Here is an 18937-nt window from a genome sequence, read left to right as displayed (position 1 = left end):
GTCCCGGGAGCCCACCCATGGACACAAGCTGTCCTGGTGCTGGCTAACATTGGGAACGCTTCACTGCCTCCCTTTCCTTCCCCTTCCCAACTGTCCTTCATTCAACAGATGTTTGTAGGAGACCTCCAACAGCTCAGGCAGAGCTGAGACGCGAGGCAGTCTCTGGGTACCGCACGTAAAAGCACAGGCTGCTGCTAAAGGAGTGAGAAGTTAAAGCCCCCAGATAATCCCCTTCCTACCAGTAAATCCACAGTGAAAGACCCTTTTAGTCCCTTAAAGCTTCCCCAAGGGCTCCTCCCAGGAGCACCCGTGCTGCTGTGATGGGGCAGACGTGCCTGCTCTGCTAGGAGGCACTAAACATTACAGCTCTCATACTTTTATCTGGAGTGATAGAAATTACTTTCACCTGCTTTTGGACCCATTGTGCTGCTTTTTCCTATGTTGAGTCTATTGTTAAGGGAAAGGCTTTTGAAACATTGGCTTCTTAACGTCACTTCCTATTTCAAAATCAGTATTTTAAATCCTTATGCCCGCAAATACCTCATGCCCCAACCAGGAAAGCAGCCCCACCCGCCAGGCTACAGAGGAATAACCACTTGTCCGTACAAATTAAAAGTCCAGTTAAATTTTCCTGAGTAAGACAAGAGTGAGAATTACTTATCGCCAAGCTCAGATGCCATCGCACAGCCTGTTCCCATCGCTGATGTGAAGGGCAAACAGCTTTCTACTGACCGGGAGGGAGAAAGGATGCTGCGGTCAAGACTCTGCCCAGGCAGAAACACACTCATAAACCCATCTCTCTTACCCCAGGGTATGGGAGGAGACCTGGTTATTGCTGCACCACACAGTTCATTCCATCTTTTTTGTTTTCCATGGTGATTGTGCTGACTGTCATGCAAGCTATAAAGACACTGGTGGTTGTCCTAAGCACAGGAACTCCATATTCCCCCTCCTGCTTATCTTTCCTAAGATGCCCAAGCCCCTTTCACCAGCTTTGTCACTCCTAAGGCACTTTCTGAGTGCTGCAATTCAATTTTCCTTGCCCAATGACAGCAGAGAGAGCACACTAACCAGGTCAGGCAGTGAAACACAGACCAACAGGCCAATGCTAATGCACACCAAGGGTCACCAGCACAGTGCCTTCAGCCCATCCCATGCTCAGCAATGGGGGCATGAACAATACTTGCAGGTCTTGGCTAGATATGAATGACCTAAATACCTTAGCTTCAGAGGCAGCAATGTGCAGCGTGAACATCTCCCTCTTGCTATGACTCCTTTGAATTTGTCAGGAAAAAACCAATGAGGATAGTCTCAGTTCCTGTGACAGGTCCCATGCCATTGCTGTCTTTTTAAAAATTCCCTTAGGAATTCCATTTAGATGGAACAACGCAAATCTACCTTTGTTAATCACCTCCAGTTTTATGGATTAATATGACTGCTGTCCCTCTCTTCTCCCAGATTACAGATCTGAGGCTTTTCCTCCTGTAACCTCAGCTTATGAAACACAAAGATAAATCACAAATGAGACAAAATAGCCTTGTTATGCAAAGACATAATCCATGGAGTTGTTCAGTCAGTTAAAGCAGGCTGTTCCCATCTGTGTATGAAGACAGCAGAGTGCTGTGCGGTGCCTTGTGAGGGGCTCGGCAAAGGCAGAGGCAGGTGTGATACCTTGAAGACAGCACCTTGTGCATCGGGTGGGCTGGGCAGAGGGTGTAATTTTGCCTCATAAGCTCCAGCTGGGCGCTGTGGCTGCAGCAATGGCACTGATGAAGGCACTGCTTGAATCGCCCTGCAGGCTCGCCGCTCTCCCCCGGGAGCTGGGCACGCAGGGAAGCAGCTTAAATCTGCCAGCAGGGGTGTAAGAAGGTGTTTGGGGCAGAAATCACAGATGCAGAAAGTTTTTTTTATTTTATTTATGTCTTTCTGATCTGGACATAAAGAAGCACTTGCTTTCCTCAATTCCTGCTGTGCTGCTTTTTGTGGCAGGGCATTGGAGAGAAAATACATCCCTTATAAAATATACCTGGTCTTAGGGAGTGATGGCTTTGCACACCATAGCCCTTTTTTAGCTGCTGCAGGAGGATGGGTGCTCGATCTTTTAAAATAAAGAGCACAATAAACCACAAAAGAACTTTAAAAGTGTAGAGCTGTGCTTTAATTTTAAGGACAGGGACAGGTCAGGGGGCATTTCACCCAGCCTTATTTAACAAGCTCTTTGCTCAGTCTCCTTTGAAAGGGTTCACAGTAAACCTGTTGTTTGTGAGCTTTTTCCACTTGAGACGAGCTGACCCTACAACTGACGCCCTCCCACTAACCGAGCTTAACAACACCAGCCCCTGCTCTGTGTTAGGCTGGCTTTATCTGAACTGCAGCATCTGCCTGGAGTGTGGTTTGACTTAGAGAAGCGCAACCCCCCTGCCCTGTGAAATCCTGTGATTGCGGTCCACAGGGTGCTGAGCACACGAGGAAAAGCTGTTCGCCCTGTGCCCCCAGCTTTGCATGCAGTTTTTTGGGCACGTGAGATGCAGCAGGGCTCTTTCCCTCTCATGTCTCCGTGCCAGCAATGAAAGCTCTACAAGTCTTTTCATACTCACAGAGACATCTGTACAGCCCCAAAACCTTCAGCGGTTTTAATACAGCTGGCAGCGCCTGGACCATAGTAAGCATCTCGATAGAAAATGAAGATGGAGGAGCAGCATCCACCTCGCTCTCTCAGCTGCCTCCTCTTTGTATTTTCTAAGTGAGAAGCAATAAAAGCTGATTTACGTCATTAAAGCCAGCAGATGTGACGGATGCGGGCAGACGGCAAATCAGCTGACTGAAGAGATGCTGCTTTTACTGCTGGGTTTTTGGAGAGGAACCACAGGGAGGAGATCAAACGCTTGGGGGTTCAGCTAGGAGAGGGTCAGAGTCTGTGGGTGCAGACAAGATCCGACACCGTCATTTTTCCCTGTTTGCCTTGGCCTCGCTCAGGGTTGTTTATTTGGGTTAGGCAGGGGCGTCCTGCAGGCGCGGCGGTGGCGATGCCGAACCTTTTCCCCATTTACGCCGAACGTGTAAATGAACAGCAGCTGCCTCTGCCCTCCTGTTGCTCAGCGTCCCCAGGAACGCTTTGTGAAAAGGGACTGAAATAGCAAGCGCATGTCAGCTCCGTGCCAGGGCTGCCTTCCTGATGCGAGAGGGACGCTGGGGCTGTGTAAATGCCGGTTTCTGCAGTGGGGCACTTCTGGGGGGAGGCTGAGCTGGCGCCCTGCTCGTCACTGGGGTGGTGCTGGGTGACGGGCAGGCACTGGCAGAGCTCAGCATCCCCAGGAGAGATGCTGTCACCTCCATCTCAGAGGAGCTGAGCTAAGACTGACATTTAAAGAATGGCATCGGCGTTCAGGCCCTTCCATTTTGTGCTCCCTGGCTTTGAAGCGCAGGCTGTGGCTCACGTAGGTTGGCACCCAAAGGTGACCTGCATTCAAGGCTGCCTTCGGCTTCACAGTTTGGGTGTCACAGCCCAGCTGTATCTACAGAGCACCCTGCTCTCCACTCAGATCACAGCCCCGCTCCCTGCCCCCCGGGTCTGCCCCCCCCAGTGTGCTCCTCCTCACCTCCTGGGTGTGTTGCCCCTGCCCGGCTGCCCAGCTCTATGGCACTGAGCTAACGGCTGGATTTTTCAAATCACATCCGGAGATTTTGGTTCCTTCCCAGTAAATCCGACAGGACTGAGCATCCTTGAGCCTATCAGGGCCAGGGTCAGAGGGAGGTGACAGCTGAGGGTTATAGATAAGTGGACAAGAGAGGGTGTAGGGTGTTCCGGTCAGCCTGGACGGACATAGCCGTGACGTTAATACCACCCTGAATTCTGGCATGAGCACAACCCAAACAACCCGGTGGCTTCCTCAAACAGTTTGCTAGAGCTCACAAACCTGCCTCAAACAGGCTCGAAACCACAGCCCCTCCCCAGTCTTTTTGGGACGAGACAACGGATACCTAACAGCAGTTTTTCCCTCAATTCCTCCCTCATCATCAGCTTTCTGTAAGCCTGACCTCTTCAGCAGCAGGAGAATAAAAAGCCTCTGAGAGGCAAAGCTGGCAGGAGCGAGCCCTCCGTGCTGCTGCAGCCTGGGCACAGCCGAAACCCTCCCCACGTCTGACCATGGCCTCTGATTCCTTCTCCTGAGATAAATGCAATCGGGAGCTTGCTGCAGTCATCGCTAGTCCCAAAAACACGCATTCCCATCACGCTAGATAAATGGCCAGAATACACTGATGAGTCTTCTTGCATCCTTTCTGTGTATTTAATTCACTTGTATTAATTGCACTCTAATACCAGGGAGCGCACAGGTTCTTGCTAGCTTTATTTCCAGATGGTATTTTGAGCCTAATGTCACAGCGGGAAGTCATAAAAGCTCTCCTAGAGCAAATTACCTGAGGAACCAAACAGTTCCAGTCTCACTCAGGAAAATGAATTTCTGTAGCCTGAAGAAATAGGTTATACTCCTCGCCCGAGCCTGCCTCGGGCATGCACAGCTGTCCTGCACCTCTGCACCGTGGCGTGACTGCTTCCTTAACATTGGTTTTTAAGGCCCACCCAGCTATATCTCCTCTTTCTGGACATAGGGTCCCGTTAACACGTTTCGAAAACACACAGGTCAGTTAGAAAAGAGAAATAAAACACTGTGAGTCCACCGCTGCAAGGGAGTATTAGTTACCTGGGCATGCAGACTTGATTTCAAAGAGTGTGGAGGAGGACAAATCTCCCCAGGATTTCAGAGTGACTGACAGAAGCACGTTACTGTAGCACGCCAGTGAGCATTCGGTGATCTCTGAGGAGCCACTGGCTACGCAGTATCCCATAAAGAAGTGTCGGGGCCTCCAAGACCCAGTTAGACTCACCGTGGTTTCGTCTTCATGGAGCACCTGGTCATAGCCACTCAGCGCGACGCAGAAAATGATCGCTGTGACATCCTCAAAGCAGTGAATCCACTTCTTGCGTTCTGACCGCTGGCCCCCGACATCGAAGAGCCTATGGCACAGGAGAGGACCGTCAGCACCCCCTTGCTCTTAGCTGTAAGGGAGCGTTAGCATTTTTGGTGTTTTCTGACCGTATGGTCCTTGGAAGGCTCCAAACAAAAAGCCACAGGTCTTTCACCGTGGGCTTGGTCTTCTCCTCCAGAGCCTGGACCGGAGGAGGACCAGGAGGAGCAGTCAGGGCTGTGGGGGTGGGTGGGAGAGCCTCAGCAGCGTGCTGGGTCCCAAAGGGTCTGCGGGGGAGCAGACCACCAGCTCTTTAGTTTGTGTGCTCTAAACCCTGTGTGTGGTGCTCTGCCTTCATGTCCTCTTCTCGCTGCTGGCTGGTATCACGAGGGTCAGTACATAGCGTTAACCACAGTGAGCGACCCACTTCAGAGAAAAGATTTGGCCAAATATTTTCACATTTATGAGGCTTGATCAGACAAGGGGGTCAATCTCACATCATACCTCCCAACAGAGAGGGGCCGTTTGGGTTAGAGGAAGCTGCCGTCAGCTCCTCTCTAACGGGCAGGGATTTTCAGGATGGGATTAGCAAACATTTCGTATTGTCGACCCTCCAAAACGCCGTGTCTTCTGCAGCGGGAGGTATCCGTGCATTAATCAGCAATTTAACAATTCCTCCTTTGGGAACTATGGGGAAACTCATAAGGAAGAAAATCTCAAGACAAAGAGAGGCTCTGAAAATTTACCGTGCAGTTTTAGACTAACCTGAAATGGAGGTTTTTGAATGTGAAGTGGGTTTCTACGATGCCAGTTGTTTTGACCCTGGTTCGGAGGATATCCTGCTCCGTGGGCTGGTAGTCTGCAGCTCCGATTCGATCTAAGCTGTCTAGGTAACTAAAAGAAAAAGGGAAAAGAAAAAGAAAACGGATAAGAATAAGGCACACATTAATCTTTGTCAATCTCAGATGAATCCTTCAGCTTTCTATTAATCTTTTTCGATCTTATTTTTCACGGCTGAATGTATTGTAGTTAAACAAACAGACAAAAAAAAATAATCCCTATTCTAGGGAAAAAGAAATGTTAACAAACCTCACTAACCTAAGCATAAAATCTGATAGTGAACCGAAAGCAGGAAATTAAGTGTGCGTGTGTTGTGAGCCCTGACTGCAATCTGTGAAAATACACCGCTTTAATATTGCTTGCTATTTTTATTCCCTGAGGGATGAAGGTCCCAGCTGGTCGATTGTGTTGGATTCTGTACACACACACACAGGCGTTTTCTGCAAGGGTTTATTCAGCTAAGGGGTTGGAGCATATAGGTCTGGCTCCCAGAACAAACGGGTTGAGTCACCTTTGGGAGATGCCTCACTCCGTGCTGGGGAGGGAGGGAAGGAGGGGGACAGGGCGGCTTGCTCCCGGAGATGCCTTGCTTTCAGCCAGCTCAAGCGAAGGGAGATGAATCTGCCTGAGTGTGTCACTGCTTCGGTGTGAAACCCAGCGTGGGGCTGCGACTGCAGGAGGTGCAGTGCTTGGGCAAAATCCAGGGGCTCACTCAGCTGGTGATAATCCAGGGGTATACGTCGGGGTTTATTTGGGGAGGGGGCAGAGGGGTGCTTTAGCTTTCTAAAACACTTGGATACTTTAAAAACGTTTACCTTTGTTCTGCTCTAGGCTGAAAATCTATGCACACAGGCAATGCCTCCATAGGCTGAAACTTTGGGTAGGAAGTCCTGTCCCTCGGAACGACATGGTTTTGCAGAGGAACTCAACAGCTGCACACATATGACCACAACCCCTTTTTTCATCCACATTCAATAAGATTTTTCAAAACAGCTCAGCCCAACTCAATATAATTCATAACAAAAAGAGGAATCTGGATGACAATTCAATAGGAATTACAAACACAGAGCTGCCTCACACACTGCAGTCTTTCTCACCGCCATCGAGCCACACGCAGACACTCCAGCTCCTCTTAGAGGGGGTCTGATGAGCATTACAGGGCCTGAACACCCACCCCTCGCCCCAGGAGCATCAATCTAATGCACATGAGATGCTTTCAATATACCATGAATATAATAAAGCTGGTCTGCGCATGAGCAGTGGCCTTGTCCTTCAGTCTCTGTGCTTGGGGCAGCCTGGATGTCACCCAGGGAGGCAGCGGGTGACATGCCAGGGGCTGGCTGACAGGGTATCCCTGCAGGTGTCAGCCAGAGGATGGAAGCTGTGCCCAGTGTGGCTTGCAGAGAACAGAGAGCAGTAAGAGGAGCTGTGCCGTTGTAGGGAAGGAAAAGACATTCTTGTCTCTGGCGAGTATGAGTGCAAGAAGGTATGAGCTGGAACCATTCACATGAGATAGCCATGATGGCTAAGCTTGGCTTTCTTTTCCAGTTCAGCTAAATGCAATTTTTTTCTTTTTTTTTTTAACATACAGTGTGGATTTAGTCCTGACAAGCAACCCAACCACACTGCCTTGGTCGGGAGCATGCTTCCCCCTGTGCCCTCCCAAAGCACATCCCACTCGGCCTGAACACGATGCCTTCTCCTGCTGCTGGAGAGCCTTCCCCGGCTGCGCCAGGAGCCAGGCAAGGGCTTTCCATCAGTGTCCTGGAGGGACTGTTGCTACCCCAGAAAACTCACTGCCACCCGCTCTCACGCCCACCCCGCCAGCCTGGCAAAACAAACAGCCAGCCAGACCCCGCGCTAAGGTGAAACCCAAATCTCACCCTCCTCGCATTGTGTGTTTCGGCTACCTGTCGTATTTATCATTCATTTTTGCTAAAGAATTGCAAGAATCACGTCACCCGGAGGAAAGTATGTAAGCTAAGCAGGCTTATTTTTGTTGTGCCCTTTTCCAAGCATTTAAAGCCATTGTGGTTTTGTGACAGATGCTCCCTTAATAGCCTTATGATGGGCCCTGGGTGGATGAATGGGGCTTCATCTGAAATCAGATCCTCCGCTGTGACGGCTGAAGCCACGATCACTCATCTATTCACAACTGGTGTCAACTCCTGTTATTTAAGAGACAGCTGCATTTCTTCACATGTCCCCGCAGACCAAGGCAGCTCTGCAGCACTGTTAGTCAGAGACCCAGGCTCTCCTCTGTCCTCAGGGACAAAATACTTCAAGGTGATGGCAAAAAGTGGAGGTGTAAGAGAGGGAAAGGTTTTCTTTTCCTCCTGCAGCTCTTGGCAGCACCTTGAAGACCTTTATCACTTCCTCCATCTTCATTTTCTCTATTTTCCTATGATTCAACTCCCTTCAGTTTAATGTTCCCTATTAATTATTCTTGCCTTTGAGATCCTCCTTTAATGCCGGGAGTGCAGAAAATGAAGACATCTACTGCAAAGTGGCCAAAGGACTCGGCATCACAGCATCACAGTGATGGAGGAGTTCATTACTGTAATTACTGCCTTCAACCTGCGATGATTTGCTTATGAACAGCAGCACCCTTCAAACCCCAGGCCGTGTGCTGGGACTTCAGGGGGTTCTCACTCTTGCTACCGGCGTGCACAGCCTACGGCTCTTCCATGTGGCGCTGCCCTTGGCTGCCCAACAGCAATTTAGCTCCAGATTTGGTTTGATCCTGCATAGAACCTGGATCTAGGGCTTGGAAAGCCTCATCTCCCTTCACATCCTTGTCCCTGGAGGTGATGCAGCCTCATGTGGCTGGGTCCACTCGAGTTGTCCTGGGGGATCAGAGGTGGTGGTGGTGGGGAGCTGATGCAGCCTGCCAGCCTCTTGAGAGGGCAGGATGACAGCGATAGTGGGAGGAGAGCCGAGCAGGATCTGTCCCATCTACCCTCTCCTTCTTGACAGCATCCAGTTTCCAGTCCCAGTTGGGATATCTCCACAGGAACCTTGGCTGGGGGGGTGCTCTAGCATCTGTCTGGGTGAGGGCACTGCTTCCCAGTGCTTAACTGGTGCTGTGACAGAGCAGTACTCGGCTTGTGCTGGTTTGAGAGCTGAGCTCTGCGAGCCTGGTGCCTTGGAGTCACTCCCACGCTAACGCATCCAGCCCGGCTGCTGGGCACCCCAGCTCTGATAGCTGCTTACCAGCACACCCTTTGCCTTTTCTATTAACTCCCCCCTTCAGCTCTCCCCTCATCTCTAGTCTTCCCCATCATTCGCCATGTGTTTCTCAATGATTTAAATTCTTGTAGTTGCCTGGCTTTGCTTTCCAGCTGTTTCTGGTAGTCTCGATAAGGGTCAGCCATCAATTTATGTGAAGGCATACAATGTTTTCTGTGCCGGTTTTGAGGCTGCGTTCCAAAAGCGTTTACTCCTCTGGCTGCTCTCGCCTGGAATTTCTCCCATCCTGGGCTGCCGCAGATATTTTTCTCCCCTGGATCTGGCCGCAGCTGAGCTGGGCCCCGTCACCGACCCCACGATGCGCAGCCGGAGGCATGGCTGCCACGCTGACATCCAGCTGAGGGAATGGGAAGCTCAGGCAGGCTGCTGTTTGGATGCTGAGCTGGTTTTAGCTGCTTTTTGTATTTAGTTCCTGCTGGAGGGATCTCTGAGGCTTCACCGGGGTTGCTGCTCCTTGCCCATGCTGCTTGGAAGGACCTGCTGGTCTGCTGGGCGTGAGCCTGAGCTGGTGGAGGACGAGATGTGTTGAGGGAGCCACCTCTTTGGGAACAGGGAAACCCAAGTGGGGACAAATTTTTACACATGGCACTAGATGACAGCACTACCAGTATGCCCTTTGAACCGCAAATCTGGAGGCCAGACCCTTGCTGAAAATAATTAGTTGTTGCAGCCACCAGGCTCGATGACACATAATCCCCTCAGAAGCTGGCATCTGTTTAACCAGCAGGAATAAGAGCACTTTGGAGGCCATGGAGTGAGCGCTCGGCTCTCCCCCTTCCATGTCTTCTTCATTGCACGGTGCTGGCATCAGAGCTCCTTCCACTTCCCAGCCCCGGGGTTTGCACGCCAGAGTGGAAGCATATCTGAAATGACACATCAGCTCTTATTTGCAGCCTGCCTTGCCCAGGGCTTGCAGGGGTTAAAAAGAGATGAAGAAAGGTTAGAAGGTTTTTGAGTACATGAGTAACCCTCTAGCATTTATACTGCTGAGCTGAGCAGCTCCATTACTGCTTATATCTTTTATCTTAAATGCTTTGTTTGGAAGCAGATCGCTTGTTTCTGAGTCACTCGGTTTATCAGGCTCAGGGAGGTGAAGCCCAACTATATTACGCTGCTAAAAGCAGAACGCGCGCGAAAGCATTTCCCAAATACAACGGGAGGAGCCCGTTGAGCTGAGGCTACAAAAGGCAGACGCTCTGTAAGGACAAGCTGATACTGAATGCCTTCACACAGTAATATTGAAAATAGGGAGTAAATATAGTTTCTTGCACCTTTGTTTGCTGTTTCCAACAGCATGCGGTAGCGGTACTGTTGATGCCAGGGATGCTGCACGGAGAAAGGACTGTTGTCCGAGTTATCCCATGGGAACGGACCGACAGCAGTAGCCTACGTGCAGTGCGTGGACAGGGACTTCTCCCCAGGCACTCTGCTACCACGGGAACCTTCTCCCAGGATTGCACCGCCTATGCCAAAGGCCCTGCTGGATGCTTTCTTGGATGAAGAAGCGTAGCTGAGGTTGCAGGCTGTGGTCAAAGCTGGATACCTGTGGTAAAGCTTACACAGATGTACATTCACATCTGTTGAGGTTAATAAAGTGGTTAAACGTCTGTTGGGTTTTTCTTGCCTCAAAGGTGACATCTTGTCAGGTTTTTTGCGGGCAGCATCCAGCTTGCGCTGTGCACACCCAGGGTGCTCACGCCGCGCTGATGCCAAGGCCATGGGATCGGTGCTCAGCAAGCTGTGGGGCAGCAGTGGCCGCACCTTGGGCAGGGCAGTGGGAACTGCAGGTGAGCAAGCCTGGAGGCAGCGGCACTTCCCACCTGTTTCTCCGTCCTGCCGGTCCTGGCCTCTGTCCACGTCTGCTCCGTGAAGGAAGGGCCGTGCGTGGGATACCCCAGCCTCATTGTGTTGGCTCGTGCTCTATTTGATTGAAAAAGCAGATCCCCGTTTGTCAGCAGATGCAGCTGAGTCACTGCTGGGTTATTTTCTACTCCGTGTACAGAGGCGCTCGAGGGTCAGCTCCAACACTGTGTCCTGGCAAATGCTGAGTTTTTAATCAAGGTTGTCACGAGCAGGATCCATCTCATTAACTCGAGATGCTGATGCGAAGATGTCTTCACCCCAGCGCTCCTTCCTCGTTCATGAATGGGAGGTTCTCTGCATCTGCGCTCAGCTTGTGCCTTAGCTTCTTCCTCTCCTTCACTGATGAAGGTATACATAAATATACAGCTCAAGGTATATTTAGCGTGAAAACCATTTAATATTTAGTGACTGTAGAGTAAGGGTTCAGGTAAGCACTGGGTTTAGGAAGTGTCAGTAGTGGCTCCCCAACAGCGTAGTAAAATCTTGCCGTATCTTCTACCAGAAGAGAAAAATCATGTGGGCGCTGCGTCCCGGCGGTGTGACACGGGCTTGGTGTGGCTGCCCAGGGCAGCCAGCACTTGGCAAACGCCCGAGGTCGTGGCACCGCAGCGTTTTTCCTGCAGACATCGTGCCCAGCCATACCTGCTGTATTATTTTAGAGGAAGGGGAAAAATAAACCACAGCCCACTCTCAGAACCCATCATGCAGCACACACAACAGTCACGCAGCATGTGTCTTCAATAATCATCAGTTACAAAAGGCCTGAAACATCACCGAGCGGTGGCATTGTGCCCCTGCAGGCACCAATCCTGCCAGGGAGCGGGGACCGTGGCGTGCTGTGCCCCCTCGTCCTCTTAAGGAAAGCCAGAAGGCGTGATATGCTGCTCCTTGGGTGCTTCCAGGGGGCCTAGGGCGAGCAGGAGTGAGACGCCTCAGGGGATAAGTGATGCAGCTACGACAGCATTGTCTGGGCTTTTCTGCGCACAGCCCAGAGAAGGAAAGTCTTGGGAATTCGCTCCTGGACTTTGGGCAAGAGGTTTTGTGCTTCTGGCTGCGCTCCCCGCTCGGTCAGTCCTGCCTCGATGGGAATCCCATGAATTACGTGGCAGGCTCTGCTGTCCTGCCACTGTTCCTGATGATAAGCCTCATCTCACGTCCAACCAGGTGAGATACCAGCATGGACACTCCCCAGCTTCCCCCCTCTAAAGCCAACCACGGACACGCCGCTTCTGGTACCTGCTTCTTGCAGGCTGCTGACAGTCGGGGTGATGCTCATAAGGACCAGAGATTCCTGAGGTGATCTTCCTGAACGGATTCTGCTGGATGCCCTGGGTTTTCGTGACTCTCCCTTGAGAAATGAGGAGGATGGTGCCAAGTTTTGACAGAAGGAATGTTACGTTGCAATGCATTTAATTTTTTTCCACCCTGCACTGAAGGAGGGCTGTACAGGATTTGCACATCAAGATCAACTTGACAAGTTGATATTAACACTAATGATTGGCAGGAGGAATGCACAAAAGCAGGTTGGAGTTTAGCTGTCCTAGTTAGACTTGCAGTTTTCCAAGGCATGACTGGATCCAGATTAATTTTTAGTATCACTTAAGGGTGAGCAGAGTCACTAAATAGCAACCCTATAACAAAGGTACCTCAGGACGTAAAGGGTCTCCAGGTGTGAGCTGCTGGCTGGCTTTGCTCACGGGTGGCGCTTTGGTCAGCAATATATCACAGTCTTGTTACAGCTGGAATAAAAGGACACAGTGGAACAGCTGGTGGTTGTGATCAGAGGGCTCTGGCTGGGGCAGAGGTGGGCTTTGAAGGAGCCAACACCAACAACCTACTCAGGAACACCTTTGGAGCAGCCCTGGGAAAGCAGATGTGGGCTCATCTTCCTGCAGTGAAATTTGAAAATTGGGTGATGTGGAAGAGGGGATGATAAAGATTTTTTTTACATATTGGAGCTCTTACAAAAGAGAAAATATGTCTGGATCAGATCAGTGACTCACCTAGCTTAAACCAGTGTCTGAGAGCAGATGTTGAGAGGAAAGTATGAGTACAGGGCAAGTGTGCAGGACTCAGACAGTTTTCCCAGCCTCCAATGCTTCATATAGATAACAGAGTTTCAAAGAGAAGGGCGATATCTTTATATTTATTACCTCTCAATGATATTTCCTCCAGAAATGTGTCTAGGTGCTTTTTGAAGCAGTGTAAATTTCTAATGGCCACATCTGCAGCAAGGAATTTCCTAGCTCAGCTACCCTGTCTGCGAAAAACTGCCTCTTTCTGGTTTTCAAACTGCCGTGTCAGAGTTTAACTTTGTTAATTATTGTACAGGAACAGCTGTGCTCTCTTTCCTCCTGATTCCCCACTTGTTTCTCTGTACACATCTCCATAGCCCTCCACACATCCCCGGTGGAGCACCTCTGCTCTGCTCCTGAGACATTCCTGCATGGAAGCCCTTCGGAGCCTTTCATCACACCAGGAAGGGTCCTTCCTCATCTCCTGGATCCTATCTGGGAAAGGAGGGAGCCAGAGCTGCCTTGTTCTATATTCAGCCGTCTGCTTTGTGGTCACTTAATACAATGCTACTTGGAGAACCAGAGAGTTCAACGCCAGCCCCCTCGGAGCTGCTGCGTGGGCAGATCTGGTGGACATGGTTTGTTAGCGGTGGTGCAATCCCTTTTGGAAGTGTCCCCACCTGGGCAATACCGCTGTTTATATAAAGCCTCTGTGATTTAAATGACTTTTAGTGCTGAGCTGCTTGACCACAGGGCACTGTGCTTTACAAACAAAAGATTTTTAGGGGGGCTGACTGGATCTTTCCAGCGGTGCTATGTAAATGCAAGCCCTCTGGGGTGATGCATGGTTCAGGCTGTGCCAGGTGTCCTCTCCCGGTGGCCCTGCACACAGGTGTCCTCCGCACACCGGGGCACACGCAGGCACGCATCGAATGTTGGCTGAAGCAAGGCTCAGCAGCTCCAGCCTAGCTCCTGCTGTGGGTAAGCCTCCCCTTCCTTCTGGTGACCAGCTCTGAAGGAGAGCTGGAGCAGGGATGAGGTGTGGTGGGACTCAGTGCACTGGAAGCAAGCAGGATCTATACCTAAACCTTTATGCAACAGAGTAAGTAGGTTTGATGTTTTGTTTTTTTTTTTTCCTCCAGGACTGCTGTTACAAACCTGCTGACAGCAGAGCTGATGCCTTTCTATACTGTAAAAAAAAAAAAAAAAAGAAAAAAGAAAAGACAGAAAGGAAAGAAAAGAAAAGGAAGGTCTAAAAATAAGCTGTGGGGAGTTTGGGATAATGAAGGGCTTGTTCTGGGAAGGCGCCCAGATTAGAGGACGCAGTCTCCGTGCTGCAGTGGGGCTCCTGGCGCATCCATGCGAGGCGGTGGGTCTGCCCAGGCGGCTCTCGGCCGCGCAGCCCAGGCAGGGCAGAGCCATCACCAAACCCACCTCGCCGTGGCCGCGGCCCCCCACGAGCACACTGGTAAAGGCATGAAGGCTCCCTCGCCCCAGCTCCTTACATCGCATGGCGGCCGATCCCATTTGGCCCCAAGGCAAGCTTGCGAGCTAATTACTCAGAATTACTCCAAGCCTGGAAAGCAGACAGCTGTGACCACAGATGAAACCAGTCCCGCAGACTTTAATTTTTTGGTCAGCCAGAGAGATTTATCAGGGTGTGCATGAAGGGCCAGGACATCTATTTTACACGCTTGCGGCAGTAGGGGAAGTAGCACTAACATCTCCATTTCTAAGCTGGAAGGAAAAAAATAGACAATTATTTTTTGTTTTAGTGCTTTTGTGGTGCTATGTGTCTGTGGCAGGGGTATCACTGGTAAGGGATTTAGACCTAATGCTACAAAGGAAAGCGTTAATGAGATCGGTGCTCTCGTATCAGGTAGGCAGAGGATGCCCATCGCTGGATGACCGGACGGCACAGTGACCAAGCGTGGGGTGGGTCTGTTGGGAACTGGCTTCAACCAGGGCCCTCATTTACCCACTCACCCTGCTGAGGGAGATGCGTTGCCGGAGATGGAGCAGGAATCTTGTTTCTGGATCTTCTCATCTGTCCAATTTCCTGACCTGTTTGCAAGCTATGGGGATTTCTGCTTTCAAATCCCATTTAAGCATCACTGCCAGAAACCGTGGGTACCAAAATCAGCCAATGCTCTGCCATGGGCAGATGTGACCCGCAGCTAGCAAAAGCAAAACCTGGAAATTTTGCCCTTGGCGGCATGCTAAAAATGTCTTAGTTATCCCAGACATAGGTGGATCTCCTGGGCATGTAAAATCTGTGCTATGCAAATGGACTTTCTGGTCCTTCTCAGCAGCTGTCAGGCTGGGGCTCCTCTGAGAACAGCTTTGCTTGTGGTATTGCAGCATTTTGGTTTCAGTCCAGGCCAGATCCAGAAGCAGAGACACGTAAGGGAAAATTCATGGAGTTTCTCATCCCTTCAGAAAATGTGCAGCCGAATCGTTGTTAGGAGATTTGTTTGCCATGTATTAAAACAGCTCGCTCGTTCCCACCAGGGAAGGCTGTCAACCTGGGACCAGGCTGGGCTGGCGAGACGTCCTGCCCACCACCCACTTTCCCTTTCTCCCTCTTTTCTGGGCGTGAGGACCTCAGAGAGGTCTGCAATTGTGGTCTGCTGTCACCACACATCCAGCCCTGGAGGGTGAGGCTCCGGCAGCCACTGAGCAGCAGTGTGGGCTGCTCCCAGGTCTCTGCAGGAGCAGGCAGGGATCAGCTGAAGATGCATGAGGGACTTTTGTGTGGGGGATAAAGTCAGTTTGGGATACTCCATATGGGACAGCCCGGCCGCAGGGCTGGTGTGGCTTTGCGGGAGATGAGCCAAGGATACCACCTCCATGGCACGGTCCTGCACGAGGGCTGGGGACGGCTGCTGCCTCTGCACTTGAGGTTGTGCAGAGACTTTCCCCTGTGCCCTGGGGACACATCCCTGCCAGAAGCAGGCTCTGCTGCCTGCCCATGGACCTGCCAGTGACCACGTCTCTCGTGGTCTGAGCTGCGGGACAAGGTGCTGCAGTAACGGCGTGGGCAGACCAGGAGTCCCTGCCAGCTTGGTGGGAGAAGCTCGAACCCACCCAGGAGCACTTCACTTCCAGTGGGGGGACGGAGCTGGCCCGGAGCAGCGTTAGGTCTGGAAGACATCAGGAGTTCTTCCAGACAACGCAGACTTTATTGCCAAGACATGCTTTTGCCGAGCTTCCTCTTGGCCGCAGCAGGGGAGGAGAGCATCTGGAGCAGCCGGCCGGGCAGCACAAGCATTGCCCTTGCCCAGTCCCGGGCTTCTGCGCTCGCTGCTGCTGCAGCACCTCAGCTCTGGCTGAGCGTGACTGATGTGTCCTGCCAGCCTCCCACCCGAGTGGGGAAATGCCATCGATCACACTCCCTTTAGGAGGAACAGAAGGATTAAGGGGATAGATGACTCGCCTGAGGACACGACGGGAAGTCTGTGGTGGCACTTGGGAGTCAGTTTGGGTTCCTTAAATCACAGTCAGGAGCTTTAATCACAGGACCTTTCCGTACGGAGTTTTATAACCCTTAAGCGATATTCTTCCATGCTTTTAATAGAGATTTTGCCCACTTAGGGGCAGATGCTTCAAGGCCAGTAGAAATTTGCTGGCCTATTATAAGAAAGAAAAATATTCCCTACATAAAGAGCAGCCTGTGAAATGGTGTTACAATTGATGATTAAATTGTAAGTTAACCCGAGAATTTGAATAGAGATAAATAAGTGCTTTCTTTTTTATTGGTGAACAAAGAAGGCTGAAAATGGATGTTGTCATGTACTTTTCTGCTCTATCCAATGTAATTTCATGCATTCCTGTATGGATTCTGATGAGTTCTGCAGATCAATGACACTGCATTTAAACACAAGCTAAGCAGTAATTACAGATGCATGCAAGATTTATTCATCTGGTGGCACTGCACCAGCTGATGGAAGGATCAGCCGTATCCAATCAATGTTTGAAGCTTCTCAAAATAAAGAGCTTTTTGGCTCCCACTGCAAAGTGGAAATAAAAATAAACCCCTGGATCCCAGGAGTGCCTCCTTATGTCCATATGGGGAAGGCTGCAGGGTGGGTCTGGGTCATACCTGCACTGCTGCTCACGCTACTCCTGGTCTTTGCATACCCATATGTGTCGCTCACGTGGGGTCTTCATGCACTCACTGTATGACCCACTTGTCCCTAGGGCTGAGTATCGGACTAATGAGATTTAAGGCACAAGTGAGAACAGAGGAGGAGGCTGAGCGGTGTGGAGGAAGGAGCTGGGGAGCAGGCAGCCAGCGTTCCCTGGGATCATCCCCGTGTGCCAGAGGGCGAGCAGGGGCAGGGAGCCAGCACGATGTGCCACGCTGCGGCATGAAGGGAGCACCTGGGGGACTGCAGTCGAGACCACAAAGGTGTGTAACGCGGCTCTGTTATGGGAGCACGCGGCAGGGGGTGCAAGGCGGCATGGTTAAAGTCAGATACTGGATTTCATCCAATTTTTCTTCAGCTTTTCCCTGTTGATGTGGGCTCTACATCCATATAGGAGCTCTCCCCTCCCGTGGAGCAAAGCTGCTTGCTCCCCACTGTCACCACAAGATGCCCTGACAAGCCAGGGAGTCCCACCCTGCCATGCTCTTTGCTGGGACTTCAGACAGGGTGCCGGTGCTAATCCTACACCCAGATTTCTCATGAAGCTGGTGGAAAGCAGTAACACATCAAATGGAGTCAGCAGGGTCAGAGCAAAACCTGCAGCTCTCCCATGGTACTTCTGTCCTGGGGCAAGGGAAGATGAAGAGCAGGGTGAACGGGCGGACCAGGCAGCCCAGGGGTTTGGGCAGCCCTTTCTGAGCCTCCCATGGGTGCCTGCACGGCATCAGAGAGACCCTTGGGAAGATAAACAGGTCGTGTGGGTGACCTCTGCATTTTGTGCGTTTTCACTACCGACTACTTTAAGCAGCTGCTCTGAAGTCTCCCACAGTGATGGCAGATGTTGGAATGAGCACAGTGGGGCTGAGCCTCGCTGCCCTGCCTGTGTGCTCCGCTTCAAAGGAAGCTCCACTGGCGCTGGGAAGCACAGGCAAGTGGGAAACCCATCCAGCCCTGCCCGGGGAGCAGCCGTAGGTGGGAAGAGCTTGCTCGGAGGTACGCCCAGGGTGTCCTGCACTGCAAGCTCCCCTCTGTCACCTACAGGACTGGCATTGCCACCATCACGTGCAGGGAGGACCTGGCTGAGACTCTGGTTCATGGGATGCAGCTCTTTATCGTGAGTGGGGAAGGGGCTCTGATGTCCTTAAGGGTGGTCTCCTGGCCAGGACACAGGTAGTTGAGCTCCTGAGTAGAAACGTGTAGCCTTTTTTTCCCAAGTTTATTTGAGACTTCTATATTTGTGTCATTTCTTTGTTTACGTATTTTTTCTTCAATGAGAGACTACTCCGGGGATTTCTTCGTGCAAAGTTGCTGCTTCCAACATTAGTTTAATTTGAGCAAAGATTTTTGCCTGGACTCCATTACCAGTTCCCAGGTCTCAACAGCTGCTGGCTAGTGTCAGCCTCCTCTTGCTCTTTCTTTCTCCTGCTCCTGCCCATCGCAGATTTGGCCTCACTGTTCAGCGCACTCCCTGGTGCAGTGTTTCACATGTTGGGAATTGCAAGACCATGGAGCTGTTTAACTGAAAATGTTTAAACTGACATTAATGCTGCTTGGTAGGATGTACTGCCTGGTATTTTCTTGAATGAGGATTTGGAAATAGTTCTTACACTATTGTCAAACCTTATGTACCGAAAGTAGTACTGAGGGACTGGGAGACGCTGATTTATGCCATTAAAAGTGCTGTCAGAGCTACAGTGATGGCTTGTGGGGTGTTTCCCCACCTGGGCTTGCAATTTTGGAGTGCTGAATTTCTTTTCAATGCTGGTGCTCCCAGCAAACCTGCTGCTCAGCATTGGGGTGACAACGTAGCACAGCCGGGAAGGGGTTACAGCAAGGCAAAGTGCATTACAAATC

The 18937-nt window shown here is 51.0% G+C and overlaps 1 protein-coding gene across 2 annotated transcripts in view; it reads right to left on the bottom strand.

Moving 5' to 3' along the window:
* The window catches only part of GNAO1 (G protein subunit alpha o1), a 144760-nt gene that overhangs the window by 19079 nt on the left and 106744 nt on the right, over positions 1-18937 (bottom strand). For both annotated transcript variants that reach the window (XM_037409340.1, XM_037409339.1), the window contains exons 5-6: positions 5734-5862; positions 4888-5017 (exon numbers count right to left, since the gene is read on the bottom strand). In XM_037409340.1, the coding sequence (XP_037265237.1) occupies positions 4888-5017; positions 5734-5862 (259 nt within the window). The remainder of the gene's footprint in view (positions 1-4887; positions 5018-5733; positions 5863-18937) is intronic.

This window comes from Falco rusticolus, chromosome 15, assembly GCF_015220075.1.
Source record: "Falco rusticolus isolate bFalRus1 chromosome 15, bFalRus1.pri, whole genome shotgun sequence".
Taxonomy (NCBI): Eukaryota; Metazoa; Chordata; class Aves; order Falconiformes; family Falconidae; genus Falco; species Falco rusticolus.
The sequence above is the reverse complement of the archived record's forward strand: the minus strand, read 5'-3'. Positions and strand labels throughout refer to the sequence as shown.